The following is a 19,870-nucleotide window of genomic DNA, read 5'->3' on the forward strand; positions in this document are numbered from 1 at the left end:
ATAACCTTTTCAACTTCTGAAATAGATTTTTATTATATCGAGTTTTTGATAAAGAACGGCAAGTTTCGATCAAAAACGATATCAAATGGATATGTGTTTTGCTCTATCCAATTGAACTTGTATTTAGAATATCCTTGTTCCTACATTAATGTTGATCACTGTATCACTGCATTTGACTCATTACAGAAAGGGGTGAATTCTGATTGGTTATACCGAGTCGCAATCTCAGTAAAAGATTTTGGATAACTTAGTTGATTCCACCTCTCATTTCAGACATTCAAAAACATGTAGTTTAACTTACTGCACTGTATGCGAGTCTTCCTACGTTTCATCCAAGTTTGTCACCTCTTTTACAGTCTTGCCGAATATATAAAACAATGTCAGGCTTTTCATTGCTGTGTTCTTGGAAGAAAAATATTGGAAACTTTTAGTAAGTTTAAGGTTTTGAGTGCATTCCTTAAACTTACAGAAGCACTCCAACATTGCCTTCTGGCTATTCCAGGAGAGTTTTGCAATCTGTAATACAATTTTTCTATTTTTTGCAGCGCAATTTTCTGGATTTTAAATTTTAGTAATGGTTTTTGAAAATGTTTATATATTATGCATTTTCTCAATTGCAAAACTTCTGAAAATCGAGACCTCACATGAGAATACAAACTCAATCTCAAAAACACACTCGATTTTTATTGTGTTCTTAAATGGTTAATCCACTGTTCATCTATCACACTGAAATATACGAGTTGATTAAAATTTCAGATGATGCCCATGAAACTAGTCGTTTTATGAGCGGAAAAAATTTGTAAAACGTTTACACGGAAAAAAAAATTGCGGAATTTAGCTCAATCCCGCGGGTTTAATCCCGCTAAATATCATTCGGCGGGATTTCGGGGTTGGAAACTCTAGTACACGCGCTTCCAAAGTGGCCATTAGTAATTTGCAGATACCAATACAAGTAGGCATGAATCGAATTTCCAGCTCCTTAAGACTGCTCACTGCATTTCCTATGTTTTCTTTTGTGGAAAATCAAGACGCTTTGAAAATCAAGACACACGAGAACTTCAGTTATGGGACGAAATTGTAAAACCGTATTTTTTTTAGGTTATGAATACAAAATAGTTTTTGAGATAGCAACTGATGAAGCGACAGGTGCAAGTTTATTAATCCCTGCAGCGTGGAGACGCACTGGATTTTCTGACTCTGACGTTCTGCATGTGTCCATACAAGGTGTAAGAAGTTCAATTAGTATTAACATTGAAGGAAAGTAAGTTAGTTTTTTCCTGAGCTGCGCGTTAGTGATTCTGACGTGCTCAAACTGTTATTAGATTTTTACCTGCTTATTTGAAAATTAGACCTTTCTATGCTTTGCAACATTAGTTGTTTAGTTGATTTTTCTGGTGTTAGAAACAAGTTTCTTAGCCCTTTATTGCCGATATTTCTTAGCTTTGTTGAAGAAAGTGTGCTACCCTAACGTCCTGTTGATCATTTATTACGCAAATTATTTTTCACTTCATGAATGAACTTAATGTAAACTGTATTGCAAGGCGATATATTTTCTTTTAAATTAGGCATTTAGATCGGATTAAAAAATACTTTAAAGCAGTCGGTTTATAATTTTTGACGAGTTTTTAAAAAGCCTGGAAAAGAATAGGAATTCTGTAACTAAAACTCAATCCTATCAATATACAGTGACAAGCAACAATTTTGAGAGCAATTGCATTACATTTTTTATTCATTACGTAGTTCATTGAGATTGATAATGTCAGCTTTGTCTATGTTGCATTTCAATTTAGGTATTTTGGTGCTCTTTAAAATTTTTCGCCAACCATGAAACTCGTCATATTTAAGAAACTTATTTTGGAAAACATCTCTCGTAATTTCCTTTCGATGCGATTCCATATTGCACCAATTGCAACCTGGTCATTTGAAAACAATTTCACTAAAATGGTTTTCTGCACGGTTTTATAGCTCACTAAGCGAGATTAAAAGTACCTAAGACTCGAGAAACTAAACAAGACGAGCCATTTTTGACACAAGTTCAAACATCTTCGGCCTTCGAACTACTCATTTTGGAAAACATGTTTGAATCACTATTGTAAAAGTCGCTCTAGGTTACCAAGCTTGCGTTATTAACCCTAGCTAGCACACTAATTGTTGACGGGACTGTACTTAAGTACCGATATTTATTTGTTTAGTTTTAGGAATATTATCAGTAGTTTCAAATCGGATTTTGCATCAAATGTTAAACAAACCGATGAAGAAAAAAAACTCGTACCAACTTTTGAAACTTTCCTTATCTAATGTACTGACATAAATAGTTGACAATTGCTTGAGTTTTGCAATTATTAGTGATTTGAAACAAGCAAATGACTCAATAAACCTGTAGCGTGCCGTTATCTTTCAACTTCGCCTAAAAATCAAACTTACGAATTTCCTTTTTGTATCATGAATATCAATTTTAGATGTATATTTCACCACCAAATCAGTACTTTAAGTGCGATATCCTATCCTTAATATAGCCGTTACCTTGAAAATAATTTTACTGAATATTTTTTGTATATATATTTTCAAGATTTAAAGAATAAACTGCTTTTTGTCAATCCATAATCAAATAACTGTTACTAAAATACAAAAAAGGTAATTTTTAATTTTACAACGCTGAAATGTACACATTTGAAGGGAGCTTCTACATGTGTTTCGAGGTTTCAACGAGCCCCTTTATCAATGCAAAAAAAAAGAAAAAAGTGAGCTTCTGGAGGAAAAGACAAAGCTTTTGTCGCATATCTTCTCATCCATAAACTCTGCATTGAGAAGAGATTCATCGTAGTCCCGAAATACGTGCCTGAAATTTCCTGCAAATTTGTGCATTTCAACGTCATAAAACTGTCCTGTTTTCCAAACACAAATGTATTTCTTTATTTCTCACAAGTAGATAGATTTCTGAAAAACAGTTTATCTCAAAATTGTTAACTTTGTCACTTGTTTCTAAAATGTGTACTTTATATGAATACAGGGTTAGCACGGGAATCACACAAGTGCTGTTCTAATATTTTTTATAGATGTTTATTAGGTACGATGAAGGCTTGTACAATGTGACAGTCAATTTCTTCACTTAGAACAGTGGTGCCCAACCTCTTTTTGCTCGAAGGCAAACTCATACTAAGATTAATCTCGCGGGCCCAAACAGATATAAAATTAAATTGTATTTATATATTTTCTAATAAGCACGAAACTGCAGTCTTCGGATGGAATTGGCTGAGCTGGCGGTGTATTCTAAGTATTTATGTTTTAGACCTGGCTATAGGGTAGTAACTTGCTGAAAAGAATACCTGTTTTTGAAAAGTTTCAGAACATATTCTACGATTCTTACGAAAAAATGTTACAACGAGTCACATTTGCCCTTTGGGCTATAAGTTGGACACCACTGGCTTAGAATAATTTCCAGTCACCTTTACAAGTAGGGACAAATCTAACTTGGCAGCATACATAATTGTGTGACCAGGTTCTTGGTAGCAGAGATGCGGAGTCGGAGGCAAAATGATACTCTGGTTCCGACTTAGATTCCTAAAATTTTAGAACTTTCGGATTTCAAAAAAAAAAAAAAAAAATAATCATAAGAAATAAATACATTTTGTAAAAGTTCGATGGTTAAAACAGTTATCACCACTTGGTGAATAGGAGAAAAGGGAGGATTCACATTTTAGTAATTTTTAACAGAAGGAAGAAAGGACAGGAGGGAAACTAGAACATTACTCGCGATTACGGCGAGATGCGCATGTCCGCAATGAATGCATCCGCACAGAACCAAATATTTTATAGCAGCGAATGTATCTGCGTCCGTCTATATTATCTAGCTATGATTACCAAGTTTTGCATTAGCAACATTAATTTTAAACAAATTAAAAGTAAAGAAGAATGATTGTCGTGAGAATCGCGTGCCCACAGCAAATGTGGGCATCCGCACAGCAGCGAATATAGTTGCCTTACGCGCTTGCGTATATACTATCTATTAATAATTTTTACAAATTAAATATCAGTTTAAAACAAATTAGAAGTGAAGAGTAAGAATTTGAACGATTATCGCGACATGTGCGGGCCTGCAGTGAATGCATCCATCTTACACGCTTACGTGTATACTATCTATTTATAACGTTTAAAAATTTATTAAATATCAGTTTGAAACAAATTAAAGTAAGAATTTGAACGATTATCGAGAGGTGCGCTTGCCCGCGGCGAATGTAACCGCACAGCAGCGAATACATCCACCGAACGCTCGGGTGTATATACTATCTGGTAATTTTTACAATCTAAATAAATATCAATATAATTTGAAACGAATTAGAAGTAAAGAGTATGAACTTTTACGATTACTCCGCGACGATGTACCCGCATGTCAGCGGATGTATACGCGCACGGCGTGCGTCTACATTATCAAGCTTTGGAAGTGCCTTACTTAATTGGTCGTTAATGGAGTTGATCGCTATATAGAGGTGGTCGCTGATAGAAGTTTCCCACTAGGTAGCCCTGGTAGGTGCTGTTATTCAGCATATCTTAGAAATAAAAAAAATCCAAGAAAGCCTACCTAGGATCTGAAGTTTAAATGCGTTTAACTCATAACTTTAAACCTTCTTACATCCCTTTGCTTCTCGCTGCTTCATATGTTTTCATGTTAAAGGTGAACCATGTGAATTACCTCGTAAGTGCAATACCGAACATCTTGCACATCCCTGAATTGCTAAGTAAGAAGCATTAACGTATCTTTTTTCGAAAAGACGAATCGCACTGCCAGTTTCAATGGCAGTACTTCATCCCTCAGTTTTTAAATTCATTTTACTTTGGAATTTTGAGACATTTCGCTTTACTAACCCGTCCACTTATTTTTTGTCCATTATTATTATTATAAAACGCTTTCCTTCTGCTTATACAGATTTTTTAAAAATCAAATCCTGATACTTTTTCTAATCATTCGAAAACATTTGGTTTTCGTCTACCAACATATGTTACGGATTTGAACTCGATTTACATTGTGGTTCAGTTGTTGAAAAAATTTGGTACTGTTGAGTATGCTATTAGAATAAATATTTCCACTAATAATATACTTTCTAAAACACAGGAACAATGGTTGGCAAAGTACTCATGTGTTTTTCAGTCAAATTTTTCTTGGAGATATTCTCCAGGTAGTTCTTCGTTGGAGTAAGAAGGTTTTAACACGACCAAGAGGAGTGATGGACGTGATATCCAATGTCATCCAAAGAGATCCAGGAACTCCTATTGTTACATCAATGCAAATTTCCCCGATGAAAGCTTACAGTTTGTGGTAAGAGTCTAATCTTTAACGCTTTTATTTACCACTAATTTCGTTGTTTTTTTTTGGGGGGGGGGGGCAGCCTGTAGGGTAACGGCACCAGTAGCAGACAAGGGGCCAGTAACAGTCATAAATTTGGATTAAAATAAGAGTTTTAGGCGGGTAAAACTGATGCTGCTGTGATCCATGGATACGGTCTTCATCTTCAAGGATTAGGCATATAGCCTGTTCCGGCTTCTTGGTCGCCCCACTGCTTCCTGGGCCTACCACGGTCTCGCTTGCCCCTTGGTTTGTAATAAAAGGCAACTCTTAAAAATCTCCCTCGTGCCATACGTCGAACATGGTTTTTCCAATCGTTACGATATTCCGTAATTTTTTCATTGAGGCTGAATGTCTGTAATTCCCTTCGAATAGATTCATTCCTTATTTTGTCTAGGATAGTGCAGTTCTTCAGTGGACGCAAATACTTCATCTCTGCTGCTTGAATTCTACTAGTTTCTTGACTGTTAAAAGTCCATGCCACCATCTGGTATTATCTGAGCGAATTTTTTTGAGCCAGTTGGCATTTACAAGGCAGTGGTGGAAGGTTATGAACAGCTACCAGGGGGTCTTCCGGTGTTTCATGTTCATTTGATTTTAATAAAGCTTTAGTTCTAAAAAAAAAAAACTGTTGCACAGTTTTAAAGAGAAAAAATAAATTTTGTCCATTACTCATCCTTCCTCATCCCATCTGTTACTGGGTATTATCAGATTTTTCGGTGTCTGTTACTGGGGACCTTTTCTCGAAATTGAGCAAATAAAAGTAGATTTAACTAATTCAGAAGATCTAGTAGCAGCCAAACGTCAGCTGAGAAGTAGCGGAGAGAAAAATAGTTTAAAAAGTCTAAATACATTAAAATGCTCAGAAAATTGAGCTAACCTGAGAGCGATGTCTTAAGTACGTCTGTTACTGGTGCCGTTACTATATAGCTTTAAAAAAATGTAGTAGAAATAAGTAAGAATCCATAACTTTTATTGCATTTTACTTATTCTTTGCTACTTTTTGTAACCAAATTTTTATTACTTCTGCTTTTTATCCTTTTCTTGTATTTAATTTACTTAGTTACTGATTTACTTTTCTTTGTAATTACAGGGATACAGGACTGCGACTATACAAACTTTGTGCCAATCCTTTACTATTAACCCAACATGCGCAAGAAATGAATTATAAAACCGAGTACTGCTGAAAATGTTTATTAATTTTCATCTAGTTTTTAAAATTTCCCGTGTAAATAAAAACATTTTTTGAAAGTGCTGTAAATTTTTTGACTACAGATATATAATTAAATCCCCCCCCAAAAAAACACAATTTGGAATAGAATGAATGAATAGTTATATTTTCTACACAACGTCGAAGAAGGTTGATTTCATCGAAGAATTAAATAGAATCTTTCTTAGCTCATAAACGCCCATTATAATAGTAATTTCTAAAACTAGTTTTATAATCTTTATTACCAGGTACACGGCATGGTATGTCTCATATTTGCATTCTATCTTGTAGTTCGTAAGCTAATTCTTAATCCATTAAATTTATTCTTCCCTAAAATGTGTGTTAATTTTTAATAGGTAACAATGTGGCCTGGCATGACTTATTCGAAACATTTTTTTTCACGGATTGTTTTTAGAATCAACTAGTTAAAATTCAGTTTGAAAAAGAAAAGAAATTGAAAATAAATGCAAAAAAAAAGTTTTTTGTGGAGCAAGGACAAGAATTTAGCAGTTTAGAGAAAATGACCCACTGAGTTTTTGTGTAAATATGGAGTTTGATTTTCGGTTAACGTTGCCGTTGATAGTTAGCAGAAAAATCAAGTTTTGTCCATTTAAATCTTCATTTTCGGATTCTAGTGCGTATACTTTCTTGATTGTGCAATTTAAAGTTATAAGCTAAGTCGTTTAAATAAATTATGAATAGATTTTTAAAATTGAAACTTAATATGTGAATTTAGATAATTACCCCTTTTTAAAATTTTTTTAAGTTATGGAATTTTATCTGCTTATTCAGAAATATCTGAAGGATATTCACTGTTCGGTTGTACTCGTTTCAGATTTACTATCTGAGTAGTAAACGAATTCAACAAGCATTTTTTTTACGAAAAACATTTCAAGTTTTAGGAGAATCTAGTTCAAGCATGTTTGCATAAAAATGCATGCATATATGTGTATGAAGGATATATAATGTATGCATGTGTTTTCTCTATATATTAAAAAAATGTAACGAATTAAGTTCTTTTTGTCTTCGGTGAGAGCGAAATAGTGTTCTAATTATTATTTTCCATGGGAAGGAGAGGGGAATTTTTTTGTTCCAAATGGAACTTGTAACGCGTTTTTTAATTTTTCTAATAGACAATTTAAGTTTTTGCGAATCAAATAATATCGCAGTCTTCGGGGGTTGGGGAGCGTCAGCGAGCAGGTGGTGGAGCCTCTATTTTTTTTGAGTAAAAATTAGCATTCGCAATAAAAGAATTTCGACGGTGAATGAGCATTTGTAATTGTCATTACACTTGTCATAAAACAAGAATAACCTTAAAAAAAAGTGAGACCTTGAGCATTGTTTTGAAGGGAAAAACATCAGTTTACAAAATATAAATAATTTATTTACGCATTGGCACAGTAGCACATACCCGACATATTTACAAAAACTGATTCAAGCAGTAAATCGTTGATCACTCGAGTCGAATCACTAGTAACAGACTTTGGGCGAGAACTGAAATTCTCTTGATCCATGGCTTTTCGAGCTTTCAGAAGTTTTGCATAGTAAAGCAGATGTAATATGTTTTGGTCTGAAAAAGAAAAAAATCAAAGCAATGAACTGAAGCTAATGTAGAATTTTAGGTTATGTACTTTTGAAAATATAGGTATTTGAGGCTTTTCTTGTCTCTAGTCATGAATTTAAAAGCTTTTTCGAAACGTTTTTCACTATACATAAGTGCACCTTTTGAAGTCGATGTAACATGTCAAGCTGAAAAGGATGAGCGCTTCAATTTCATTGCAGAGTTTTATCTTTAAAACTCTCTTTCACCTCGATTCTCATGCACCTCGGAGTTACGTCATAGTTTTCGACTTGGTTACATGACAAATGTGCTATAGGTGAATCGGCTGTCATTTCGCCTGCGTGACTGGCCGAAAACGACAAGGGATGAAGTTGCCTTAGAAATGGTTTTTATAGTTCCTCTCATCTATTTAATTTAGTGACTAATATAACCAGAAACATTTCAAACTATAAAATGTTATATTTTGATTGTTCCTTTTGCAGCATTTCCCGTTCATTTAGTTTCTTTATTTTAGAACTTTTACTGCCGTGGGCAGGTGCAGTATGTGCAGAAATGAGTTTTTGAGATATTTGAAGAAATGCGTTTTGGATTCAATACTTCCATTAGGGAAATGTTGGAGCTAGGCGTTTTTTTTACAGAAATCAAATAAGCAAGCTTGTACAACAGAGTTAACTACAAAAATACAAAAAAAAAAAAAGGGTATATATACTGCCCTTTTACCTACCCACAGCGATTTTTTTCCCTGTACTTGACGGAGAGAAAGATATAGAACTTTTTATTCCGATTATAACACGGTAATCCAATTTTAAAGCGTTATCGCCGGCAACCCTGATTTGAACTTCTAGCCAGACATTACTGTTAATGCGCGGACATAGTGTTTTTTGTGAAAGTTGTAGTGTAATATGCCTCTTTTGTGTTCACGAGAAAGATGGACTATATATAAACAAAGTAAGGTGGCATTTGACGACCTCGATTACGTGTTTGGCTTGGAAAATTAAAAGTTCGTGCCAAGCAGAGGGCAAATGCGAATAGTATTGGATTACATTTTTTTTTTTTTCATTCCATAGAAAACCCAAAATTGCATGGTGGCAAACCTTCTGGCAACATGTTTCCTTTCGGCCTATCATTTTTCGCGGACAGAGTATAGTAGTAAAAGTCTAGTAAATGTTGAATTCGTGAGTGATACTTACAATGGAAAGAGGTAGTTGATCTCAATTTTGTCTACAATTACGTCAGACTCTGGTTCGTAACGTGAATGGAAAGGATAAGCTTCTGAATGAGTTGTAGATTTTCCGTAAAGCTTGATAAATGCCGACTCAACGTCCCCGATTGGTCGATCAGTCGAAAGTAGAAAGTTCTTAACTTGGTTCGTTTCGAAAAGACGAATACTGGAAAAAAGTGAAAAGAAAATAACCTTACAATTTATATAAAATTACATAAATATTTTTGTTTTGAAAAATACGGAGCTATAAACAGTAAAAGTGAGAAGAAGGAATCCTTTTTCTTTCTCTTGTTTAAAAGACTGAGAAAAATGGATGTTAATTTTAAAGCATTAAAAAATGTAATTTTTTATGAACACTTTTTTAAATGTGATACCAAAAATGTACAAAAAGCTGTGAGCTTGAGCATTAGATAATTGCTTCACCTATAGTTTGAAATGTCTTTAGAGCATTATTTACATGTAACATCTTCTATTAAACAGAAAACTTAAATGTTATAACGGAAACTACAGGGATAGTTCAATGGGTGAATTTTGCAGCTGGTAACAACAAATTTTTGAAAGAAAGAAAAAAAAAAAAAGACCGTTTCATTTTTTACATAAATACTTCTGATTATATAAAATCTTGAAAAACATTGAATAATCTATACATATAATAAAATAAGATGTTTGTGTGTGTAGCGCGCATCCCGGGAAAACGGTAAGGCCTAGAAAGATGAAATTTGGTATACAAGTGTAGTTTTTGCTGAAGTTGTGCACCTCGGGCTTCGAGTTTTGATATTTTAATTAGAAAAAAAGTTATTTAATGTTTTATGTGATTTTTAGAACTTTTTAGTACTTTTAACCTCACAGACCCCGAACCAATCGCGCCAGACAAATATTTTTGGTACTATAGTGTCGGAAATTTAATTTTAAATATGATGAACAAAAAAATTTTGAAGATAGAGCAATTTTTGTATTTTTTATGAATTTTTGAAAAAACCTTTAATTTGCATGTTTTTCTGGGTTTTATTTTTTTCTAATATCATCCTGCGAGAAGTATCAAAGCCTCATTTCTGAAATTTAAGTTGGTAATAGTAAAAACATTTCGCCCTCTTCAGAAGAAAAAAGTTCTTAAAAATACGCAAAAGTTTTTTTTTTTTACAATTTTTTTAATGCTGAACACATCATGTCCTTTCACGCATCAGTCGAAAAAAGCGTTCTTCAATCTCTTATGCCTGTGACGTCACTACTTGGGTTTCGATTCGATATTTACGATGAAATCTTAATCGCAAGCAATGTTAATTATTTTTTTTTTACTATATAGCTTACTTCTACATTTTCTGACGTGATGACCACGTGTTTTTCGGCAGCGCTTGCTTTTTTTCTTTCCTTTTTTTTGTTTTATTTAGGGATTGCATTTATTTCTTTTTCCATCCCCCCCAAGCTGGACCTTTCGCTGTATCTATATTACGTTACATTTCATAGTTGTGCGCATTAATTCAATAAAAACAGATTTTTTTTTATCTTTGTCAAATGCTACTTTTTGCTCACTACAGGGAATTTGTGCTTTTTTTTTTGCTCTACTTAAATAAAAAAAAAGCGGTTTTTGAGTGTTCTTTGTTTTTATTAGGAAATGGGTGAGGAGATCAAAATAAATAGAGATGGACAAGAAAATGTAGAGATAGATTGTAAAGGTAGATAGCCGCCGAAGGCGGCAATCTTGGCGTAAAAATGTGAATGGCACAAAAAAAAAAAAAAAAAAGATGAGATGGATTGATTAATACCGCTGCAAAATTTATTTAAACAACCGCCGAAGGCGGCAAACTTGAAGTAAAAAGGTAAATGACAAGTTAGCCAAACAGCCGCCGTAGGTGGTTGCTTGCACATTGGATGTCAATGCCCCCCTCCCTCCCCCACATACACCATGACTTTGAAAAAACAATGTTGTCACATAAAAGTGGAAGTGCTTTTTGTTATTTTTCGACAAAAATTGCATGAAGAGTACGTCGTTTGTGTCTCCCCTCCCCCTCCTTAAAAAATATTCCAAACGACGAAACTGGAGACAGATCTAGAAAATATTTTATTCAAATTATTAATGATATAGATAGATATAGATTGATTGACACCGCCACGAAATTTATTTAAGCAGCCGCCGAAGGCGGCAACATTGGCGTAAAAAAACGAATGATAATACTGATTTATAGAGAAAAACATTGATTAATGTCGTCGCTAAATTGGTTAAGCAGCCGCCGAAGGCGGCACCCCTGGCGTAAAAAGGCGAATGGCGTAAAAAGGCGGACCAGCTGGTCGCCGCAGGCGGTTAGTGTTAAATAAAATTTAATTCAATTCTTCATATTCACCTCTAATCGTGGGAAAAAAAAGCGCGAAACACAGCTCATTGTGTAATCCAATAGTTCTGAGTATAGTGTTACGAAGCAACCCTTGAGTATTAATTTGGAATTGTTGAAATAACTCGACCCCCTGATCTGAAATATTTTTTGCAATGTAATAAATCACATAAATTTTTTGATGCTGTGAATAAAAATGAGGAGTTTTCAAACATTCAGAAGTGTTATTTTCCTGGTTCAAAGTTGCCCGACTTTCATTAAAGAAATTTATTCCTTATCACATTTCTCGTATGGCTCAAAGTTACCCTAGGTGGTACACCAGCTTTGAACCAGGCTAATTTATTTTTAATTATTTTATTCAAAAAGTACTGCACACTACAGAAAAGATCCAATTACAGTGACAAATAACATAAAAATAGCAATTAAAACAAACAATATATTAAAAATATTAAAGCATCTAGACTTGAAATTATAAAATGACATGTTGAAAATATCTAAATTGCAACAATAAATGTTAAAAATTTGTAAAATTAAACAAAATATTTATATTTACATAGTTTAACTTGGTAAAAATATCTTGAAAACATGATTCTCAAGAGTCTTATTTGGGACAGCAAATTGTATGGAATTAACAATATTGGATCAGTCAATTAAAATATTTAGACCAAGAGCTGGCTACATAAAAAAAGTACTCATAAGGTACTTTTAAAATGGAATGAGTAGTACATACATAAATGTAGTACATTATGAAAGTAGATACGTACCCAAGCATTTATCGCTTGGTCTGCCAGGGCGGCCGGGCGGGTTGGCGGGGGATCAAAAATCACCAATTTTTAGCAGGAAATTTTCCTAAAGGTAATAGACTATAAGAGCTGGCTACGCAAAAAAAGTACTCATAAGGTACATTAAAAATTTCATTAATGGAATGAAAGTACATTGAGGAAGGGAAGGGTTGCTATGCTACATTTGGGGGTGGGCACCATTTGGGGGGGGGGGGTGAAGAAACCTCTGAAGTGTCCAATTATTACTACGTGCAAAATAGATTAGCCATCTGCCATCTACAAAATTATTTCAGCATTTTTTTTCGAAACAGAAATTAAGGCCGATTTTTGGGTTAAAATTTTTTTGCGAATACAATACTTCCTTTAAAAAAGAAAGTATTGCAGTCGCGAAAAAATTTTTCGCCCTCCCTTTGCAAAAGGAAGTAAAAAACAGTAAACGCTGTTAGTCAAGTTTGTAAAAATGATTGAATGAATGGCTCAGATTTATACGACTGCACCTCAAAACATTGTATTTACTAACAGTTAAATAAAACTGTTAGATATCAGGCGGTTTTGTAATTACTATTTCCTACTTTTAGATAACCATTCAACACTTTAAATGTTTTTCTAAATTTTATTCCAATAGATACTTCAACACACTTACATATGAGCATGAGAAGGGGCACCTGTTGGCCCGGGCACGAGTCTGAAGGGAGCCCAAGATTTTTAACACGAGAGGTGAAACATATGTAGGGACGTAGGGGAAAATAATGTGGAGGGGTCCATTAGCAGTCATTTGTGACGGGCTCCAAAATTTCTCCGCGAGCCCCTACAAATGAGTGTTTGGGGAAGTAAAAAATAGATAATTTGTGTTTCAAAGTAACACTGGTTAACTGTTCCTTTTAACATAACTTTTTGTTAAAAAATATTTTTCTTTGGTTGAAATACTGCAAAAGAAAAGACTAGAATGTGTGAAAATTCAAGAGAGCACTGAACAACTTTTACGAAATGCATTCCCGCTAAAAACATTTCTCTGATACTTACTCGAGACTCAGTTCTCCTTCAAGTTTCTCCAAGTTACCTTGTACTGATAAATGAACTGAAACAGTTTGGTAACCGTATGTCTTTTGATGAGTTTCTGAATGAAGATAAATCGTCACTTGATACTGATGCACTAAAAACAAGGTGAAACGTTCAAGTTAGAATTCAGTTAAACTTTAAGTATCTTATGTAATAAAATTTTCCATAAATACAAGTTTCATTAGTAGAATATTTATTATTTTTTGTGAAATTTCCGGCTCTTTTATGTATATTTGGCAACCTCAATGTACGGGATGACCCAAAAACCAGAAAACTTTTTAAAACTTTATAATTATTGAACTTTTTACAGTGAAACGATGTGGCTTGCACGTAAATGTTCAAAAAAAAAAAAAAAAAAAAAAGTTGCGTCTAGAAACGAGCTTATTTTCCCGTATACCCATATTTAATTTCTAGTATCCGGTCAATAGTCTCAAAAATGGCTAAAATCGCAAATTGTTTCAAACACAATTTTAAAATATTTTAAGCCGATTTCTAGCCGATTCTTACTTTCCAAGATAAAATAAAACAATAAAATGTCAACTTAAAGAAATAATTTTCATTGTCAAAAAAAAAAAAAAAAAAAAAGTTTATCAAATGAAAATTGAATACATAAATTAAAACTTCAGAGTGAAAATAAAAACAAGTCATATTAACAGTAATTACTTCACCGTTAAAATCATGGCTACAGAGTCGGAGTCAATCTCATTTTGGGATAAAAGAGTCAGATTCGAGAGTCGAAGGTATTTAATTCAAAGACTCGGAGTTGGAATCGGTCATTTCCCTTACAGTACGCAACACTGCCAATGTTTGCGGAGTCGGAGTCGGACTTATTTTGGGATAAAAGAGTCGGAGTCAGATATCAAAGAATCGGAGTCGGTTATTTTTCTTCCGTGTATAAAATTTTTGTAAAACTACGAAGTCAAAGTCGAAGTCGGGGAGTCGGAGTCCGACTAATAGTCGGGCACATGAGTCGGAGTGAGAGTCGAGTGCCCCAAAATTTTCGGAGTCGGGATTTTCTGGTCATGAGCTATGTCTAACAAAATTTGTTTGAAGTAAATCCGCCTTCAAGTGTGGAATCTGCATTGACTTTCAGTTTCCCCTCAGGCGCTAATGTTCAAACGGGATTTGAACTGTTCAAAATTGAACAGAAAATTGTTCAAATCAAATCATCAAATGAGGCAGTGAGAAGCAAAGGGATGTAAGTGGCAAAATTAAAAATTTGGAGATAACCAGTACAGATGGTAGGTGAACCTCCTCTGTCTTGGGGCAAGAGATGGTACTAGTAGCCCTGGTAGTTGCTGCTATACAGCATGATTTAGAAAAAAATTTCAATGAAAGCCTACCTAGGAGCTAATCTTTCAACACGTTTTACTCAAAACTGAAAATGTCCACACATCCCTTTGCTTCTCACTGCCTCAAATCAAAAAGATATTTTATATACTTGTTTTTCGTTAAAACTTTTTCCTACAAGTTTGTTTGAAGCAAATTCGCCTCTAAGTTCGGAATTGCCTTGAATTTCCCCGTAGTCGTTAATGCTAAGTTTTTTTTTGAACTGTTCAAAATTGAACGAAAGATTGTTCAAATCAAAAGTGAGTCCTCGCCGAGATCTTTCGAACAAAAAAAATAAAAATAAAAATAAATAAATAAATTTGTTCGAATCGGACTATTCACAATTTTTTTTTTTTTTGGGGTGGGGGGGTCAGACAGACAGACATTTTTCCCCATCTCAATACCGTACTTTCCAATTTTAAATTTTTCGATATTTATTTAATTATTTTTTATATTTTTGACTTTTTGTTTTTGCGATATTTTCAAGATGCATGAAGACTTTCATGCTTTTTTCTTCTTTTCCCGATTTTTACTGGAAAAGTAGGCTAAAAAAAGGTAATTTTGTTTATAACGGAAAAACATACCTTGTATTGGTCGCTTTTTTTGAATCTCCATATTGTGCATTCCCAAACGAACGTTGAGTTATCTTTTCGGGCTCTCCAGAAGTGCATATGTATTTACGAAGACATGGACAGCAGAAATATCCATTTTGACGATCCGCGAGTTAACTACCACGAGTTTTCTCGAGATATCCGTACGTACGTATGTGCGCATATATGTATGTACGCATGTATGTATGCGTGTGTGCATACATATATCGCACAAATCGAAAACGGTATGCCATAGAAGATTGAAATGTCGTATGTCTGCTTTTAATGGGGTCTAGTTTCGCACCTCCGTTTTTGGTTGCATTGAATGTTCTAACCGAAGGCGTTAACATGCTTTTTGGGGCAACTTCAATGCATACTAAAACAAAGTCATAAATTGTGCCCACTTGGCAATATATCACTAAGCTTGTGGTCGCCAAGTTTCAGCCTCGACAGCCTCATTTTAGAATTTTAAATCTCTTTTTATCACTTGAACTTTTTCTTTTATTTACATAATGCCAGTTCATTTCTAACAATTTAGTACAAAGATTCTTACTTTTTATAAGTCTATAAAAGTGTTCCATGGAGCTCCAATACGTTCCACTGGAGAATTAACAGCTTATTTATGTGTTTCTTTCGTTGGTTTTTCATTGGGAGAATTGTCAAAACGTGGAACATGCCAATTTTGCAAAATGGTTTCCTAATTCGCAACTCCAGAGCTAGAATATACGCTACCTTGCGGTGCTTAACAATACTAAAGAAAAAGGTAAAACATTCCATTCTACGTGTTTTCTTTGTGGTAAGTTACAGGCTTCAGACAGTTTATGATGTAATGTAATTTTAGAAGAATAGAAAAGAAAGCTTCTCACAAACACGATGAAAAATTACTGTCATTCACTAAGCGTCAAAGCAAGTCATAAGTTACGGCATTTGTTTGTTTTACCTTTTTTATCCGCCATTAGATTTTTGAAGTTGTTAGTTGCGAATACTGAAACTACTGTTGCCATTTTTACTCCTCGTGCTTTAATGTACTTGTAAATAGAACATTTACTGTTTTTAAATGACTAGATATATTTATTTAGAGGATTATTTTATATTTAAATAACTTACTCTTATCTTGTTCTGTTTAAAAGATAAAATTTTAATTTCAAATATCAGCCACATTGCTTTTGACAACGTTTGATATTCAGATATGCTCTTTGTTTTAACTTTTCTGGCGAATGTTTTTGAAAACACACTAAGCATTTCACGTAATGATAATTCCCCCTTTTCATTTTATAAAACAGAAAGGAAAACTTTGTTTCTCACATTCATTTCTTAAAAATGTGTCGAGTAATATAAAAAATGTACCACAAAAAGGCCTTTCGGGTCCAACCTTCAGATACAATCGCCGATCTTTATGATGATATCCATGTGGTGCAACGTATGTTGGGGAGAAGACACCCATGATGGCGCACTTTTCTCCATCCTCTCCGCAATCACACCCTCCTTTCAGAAATTTGGGCCAGCTGGCGCACTCGACCCCGACGAACAGGCAACCGTTCTGGTTGAAGGAGTAGATGAAGAACTCGTATGATCGTAGATGCTGACAAGATAGCAGATTGCTAATGGCTGAAATAGACAATGACAAGCTGTTGGATAATTGGTTTCAATTAATTGTTCCGACAGTGAATGTGTTTAGCGGTGGGAAAGTAGGAATTAGTGTGAGTTTTGCAGTTTTACTGAAGGCTAGTTTCCCTGCAAAGCAGCTGACAATAATTTTGTTGAAGTTATGACATCCACGCTAAAATGAAACAAATATATACCAATCGTTATTAATGAAAATAATTAAGTTGTTGTTCTTCGGGATAGCTCATGTTATAGCATTTAGTACTTGCATTTTTATTTTATTATCAGCATTTCAGTACAAACTTAATAATATCTTCTATGATTTTTTTCCCTAATGGCGGTTGTGAGAAATACCATAGTCTTCCTTTTTACTGCTGGAGTGGTACATGTTTGCAGATTGTTTTGAAAACATGTGCTTACTTTTGGTTAAATATTTTATTAATTTATTCTTTTTTAATAATTTATATTTGAATTATATAAAATTACACCAAAGTTTCAAAAGCTACGGAAGAATAAGAGGAACAATTCCAGTTTTATGGAAGGTCCATCAAATTTGGTTCATTCAGGGTAGAAAATTGCTATTGATTTTTTAGTACAGTATTCATTAATTAGGGTTTCATAAAGTCCTAGGGTTCTACGAAATAATGTCAAGAGTTCTGCTAGAATTAAGAGTGCATTGCATCAGCACTCCCTAAGGTATGAAATTAAACTGTTGGTAACTATTACTGGAGTTTCCATTGTGTTGTCCCATTTTAATTATCATACACTGTTACTATATTTTAGCAGTTATTTATACCCATTGAAGCAATTTTAGATTAAACGGTTTCTAGGAAGTTACGAATTTATTCGTATTTCGTTAAATTAGTAACTAATTAGTTGCGAATTTCGTTAAATTAGTAACTAAATTAATTTAATAGTATTTTTATTAACTTACTAGTAAATTAATAAACATACTATTAATTTTTATAACGTTACCTTGTAAGAAGGAACAGAATTTCATAAATTTAGGAATAGTACTAATGTTTTCAAACTTCATTTTGGTTTTGAGGCTTAAGAATTTTAATTAGCTATGGATTTAGTTTTAAGTAAAGCACATACATGTTTAAAAACGTATTTATTTGACTTCATTAGAAAACGTTAATTAAGAAATAAAAATTTAAACTTTGTTGTATTCTTAATAAAAAAAATAAAGTTTTTGTTGAAGGCTCTTCCTTTTTAGGGCAGACAGCTAATGGACAATCCCTTAAAGATGCAAAGTAGTTAAAGTAAAACATAGCTGACAAACATCTACTTTTCTGTAGTAACACCAATTGTTATATTAAATGAATTTCAAAAAAAATTCCGATCCATTCCACAAACATAACCAAATTAAGTACGATCCCCAAGATTTAAGGAATTTCTTTTTCGTTACTAATATTACAAAACACAGTAAATATGACGAACCTTCCGTCGGAAGATCTTCAACAATGGATCTCGAAAATGTTTGCTCACATCCTGGTGGATCTCCTCCTCCAGGGAAAAAGTCCAGGTCCCCAGCATCTTCAGGAGTGCCAAATCCTTCAAATGTTTCATTTTATTATTTCTACTGCATATTACTAATTATAAAATACTTTTGAAAATAATTTAACAAAATTGTTTGGTAGAATAGCAGTCGTATTCATTTGTTTTCATAATTTCCTTTTTTTCTTTTAAAATTTTCATGCTTTAAGGATTAACTTGCTTTGCATTTAAAGCCAAACATCTTCATAGGGTTGTTCGGACAGAGGATGAACACAGTTCGGTAAACAGATAGCATCTATACAATCCCCTTCTCGTCCCTTTTAAAAGCGAAAGAAAAAGGGAAAGGGGTCGTCCACAAATCATGTCACGCTTTGAGGGGCGAAGGAGTGCGTTTCATTCAGAGCATTATTTGCAAAAACATTTGCATAGGTTACGACCGATATACGAAATACATTTTTTAAACCTTGTTACCAAATTATTAGCAACAAGCTAAGATTGGAGCAAAATGTTTATTGATTTAATTCAGTTTTTACTAGAATTACCTTGAAGGATTGAGGTCCCGGGATCGGTATGAATAACATCAACGAACACAGCATCATTAGGATCAAGCCTCACTTTTTCAGGTACATGGCGAAAGAACGGTCCTGCTGGATCCAGTCCTGGAAATAAATTTTCATTTTCTCAATTATTTTCACCGATACATTAAAAATTAAAAGCTAAAGGACGACTTGGGATGTGAATAGGAAATTGAATTCTATGGGATTGAGAATTTAAACTAATTTTTGATCGATAAACATGTGAATTTAAATCTAATTTGGAAGTTAGAAGTAGCATTTCTTTAGTAGTTACTTAGCAGCCATTTTTGTAGTTACAGTAGAGTCTCGAAAGCTCGGCCGAATGTGGAACGAAACATAGCCGAGTTAGTGAAAATACTGGGTTATCGCAAATTCACCCGCAACAGGTTTTTTACTTGGGGTAGTTTCGTTCTGCCAATATATGCATACGTTTTCTGAATTCGACCGGATTTTCGGGACTCGACTGTATTAGCATTTATTTTAACCATAGTATGGTTTAGTCGGCGCAAAAGTTTTCTTTTATCGACTCTTACTTTTGCTATTTACAATAAAAAGAACATTTCATTGCCATTTTTAAATGAATTTTTCATACGTTATTAGGTCACAAATCTGACTGTCAACGTAAGATGGCAGCAGTCTGAAATAAAAACTATTTCGTTTGTTGAAAATATATGAGGTGTGTGCGAAGAGATCTTAGTTGTGATCGCAATACTGGTTGGTATACCGAATACCAGTACTTCGAGTTACTTTACAATTTCTTAATATCGGA

At 33.9% G+C, this 19,870-nt stretch overlaps 2 protein-coding genes across 2 annotated transcripts in view; one reads left to right on the forward strand and one right to left on the reverse strand.

Annotated features, from left to right (window-relative positions):
* The window catches only part of LOC129220557 (uncharacterized), a 103,221-nt gene extending 99,683 nt beyond the window's left edge, over positions 1–3,538 (forward strand). The window contains exons 18-19 of the mRNA XM_054854988.1: positions 1,099–1,226; positions 3,500–3,538. Of these exons, the coding sequence (XP_054710963.1) occupies positions 1,099–1,226; positions 3,500–3,538 (167 nt within the window). The remainder of the gene's footprint in view (positions 1–1,098; positions 1,227–3,499) is intronic.
* A 4,420-nt stretch (positions 3,539–7,958) lies between these two features.
* LOC129220558 (pancreatic lipase-related protein 2-like) overlaps positions 7,959–19,870 on the reverse strand; it is a 29,618-nt gene continuing 17,706 nt past the window's right edge. Inside the window, exons 5-10 of the mRNA XM_054854989.1 lie at positions 19,069–19,185; positions 18,470–18,583; positions 16,769–17,029; positions 13,467–13,596; positions 9,303–9,500; positions 7,959–8,121 (exon numbers count right to left, since the gene is read on the reverse strand). Coding sequence (XP_054710964.1) covers positions 8,022–8,121; positions 9,303–9,500; positions 13,467–13,596; positions 16,769–17,029; positions 18,470–18,583; positions 19,069–19,185 — 920 coding nt within the window. The 3' untranslated portion in view covers positions 7,959–8,021. The remainder of the gene's footprint in view (positions 8,122–9,302; positions 9,501–13,466; positions 13,597–16,768; positions 17,030–18,469; positions 18,584–19,068; positions 19,186–19,870) is intronic.

Source organism: Uloborus diversus, chromosome 4 (genome assembly GCF_026930045.1).
Source record: "Uloborus diversus isolate 005 chromosome 4, Udiv.v.3.1, whole genome shotgun sequence".
Taxonomy (NCBI): domain Eukaryota; kingdom Metazoa; phylum Arthropoda; class Arachnida; order Araneae; family Uloboridae; genus Uloborus; species Uloborus diversus.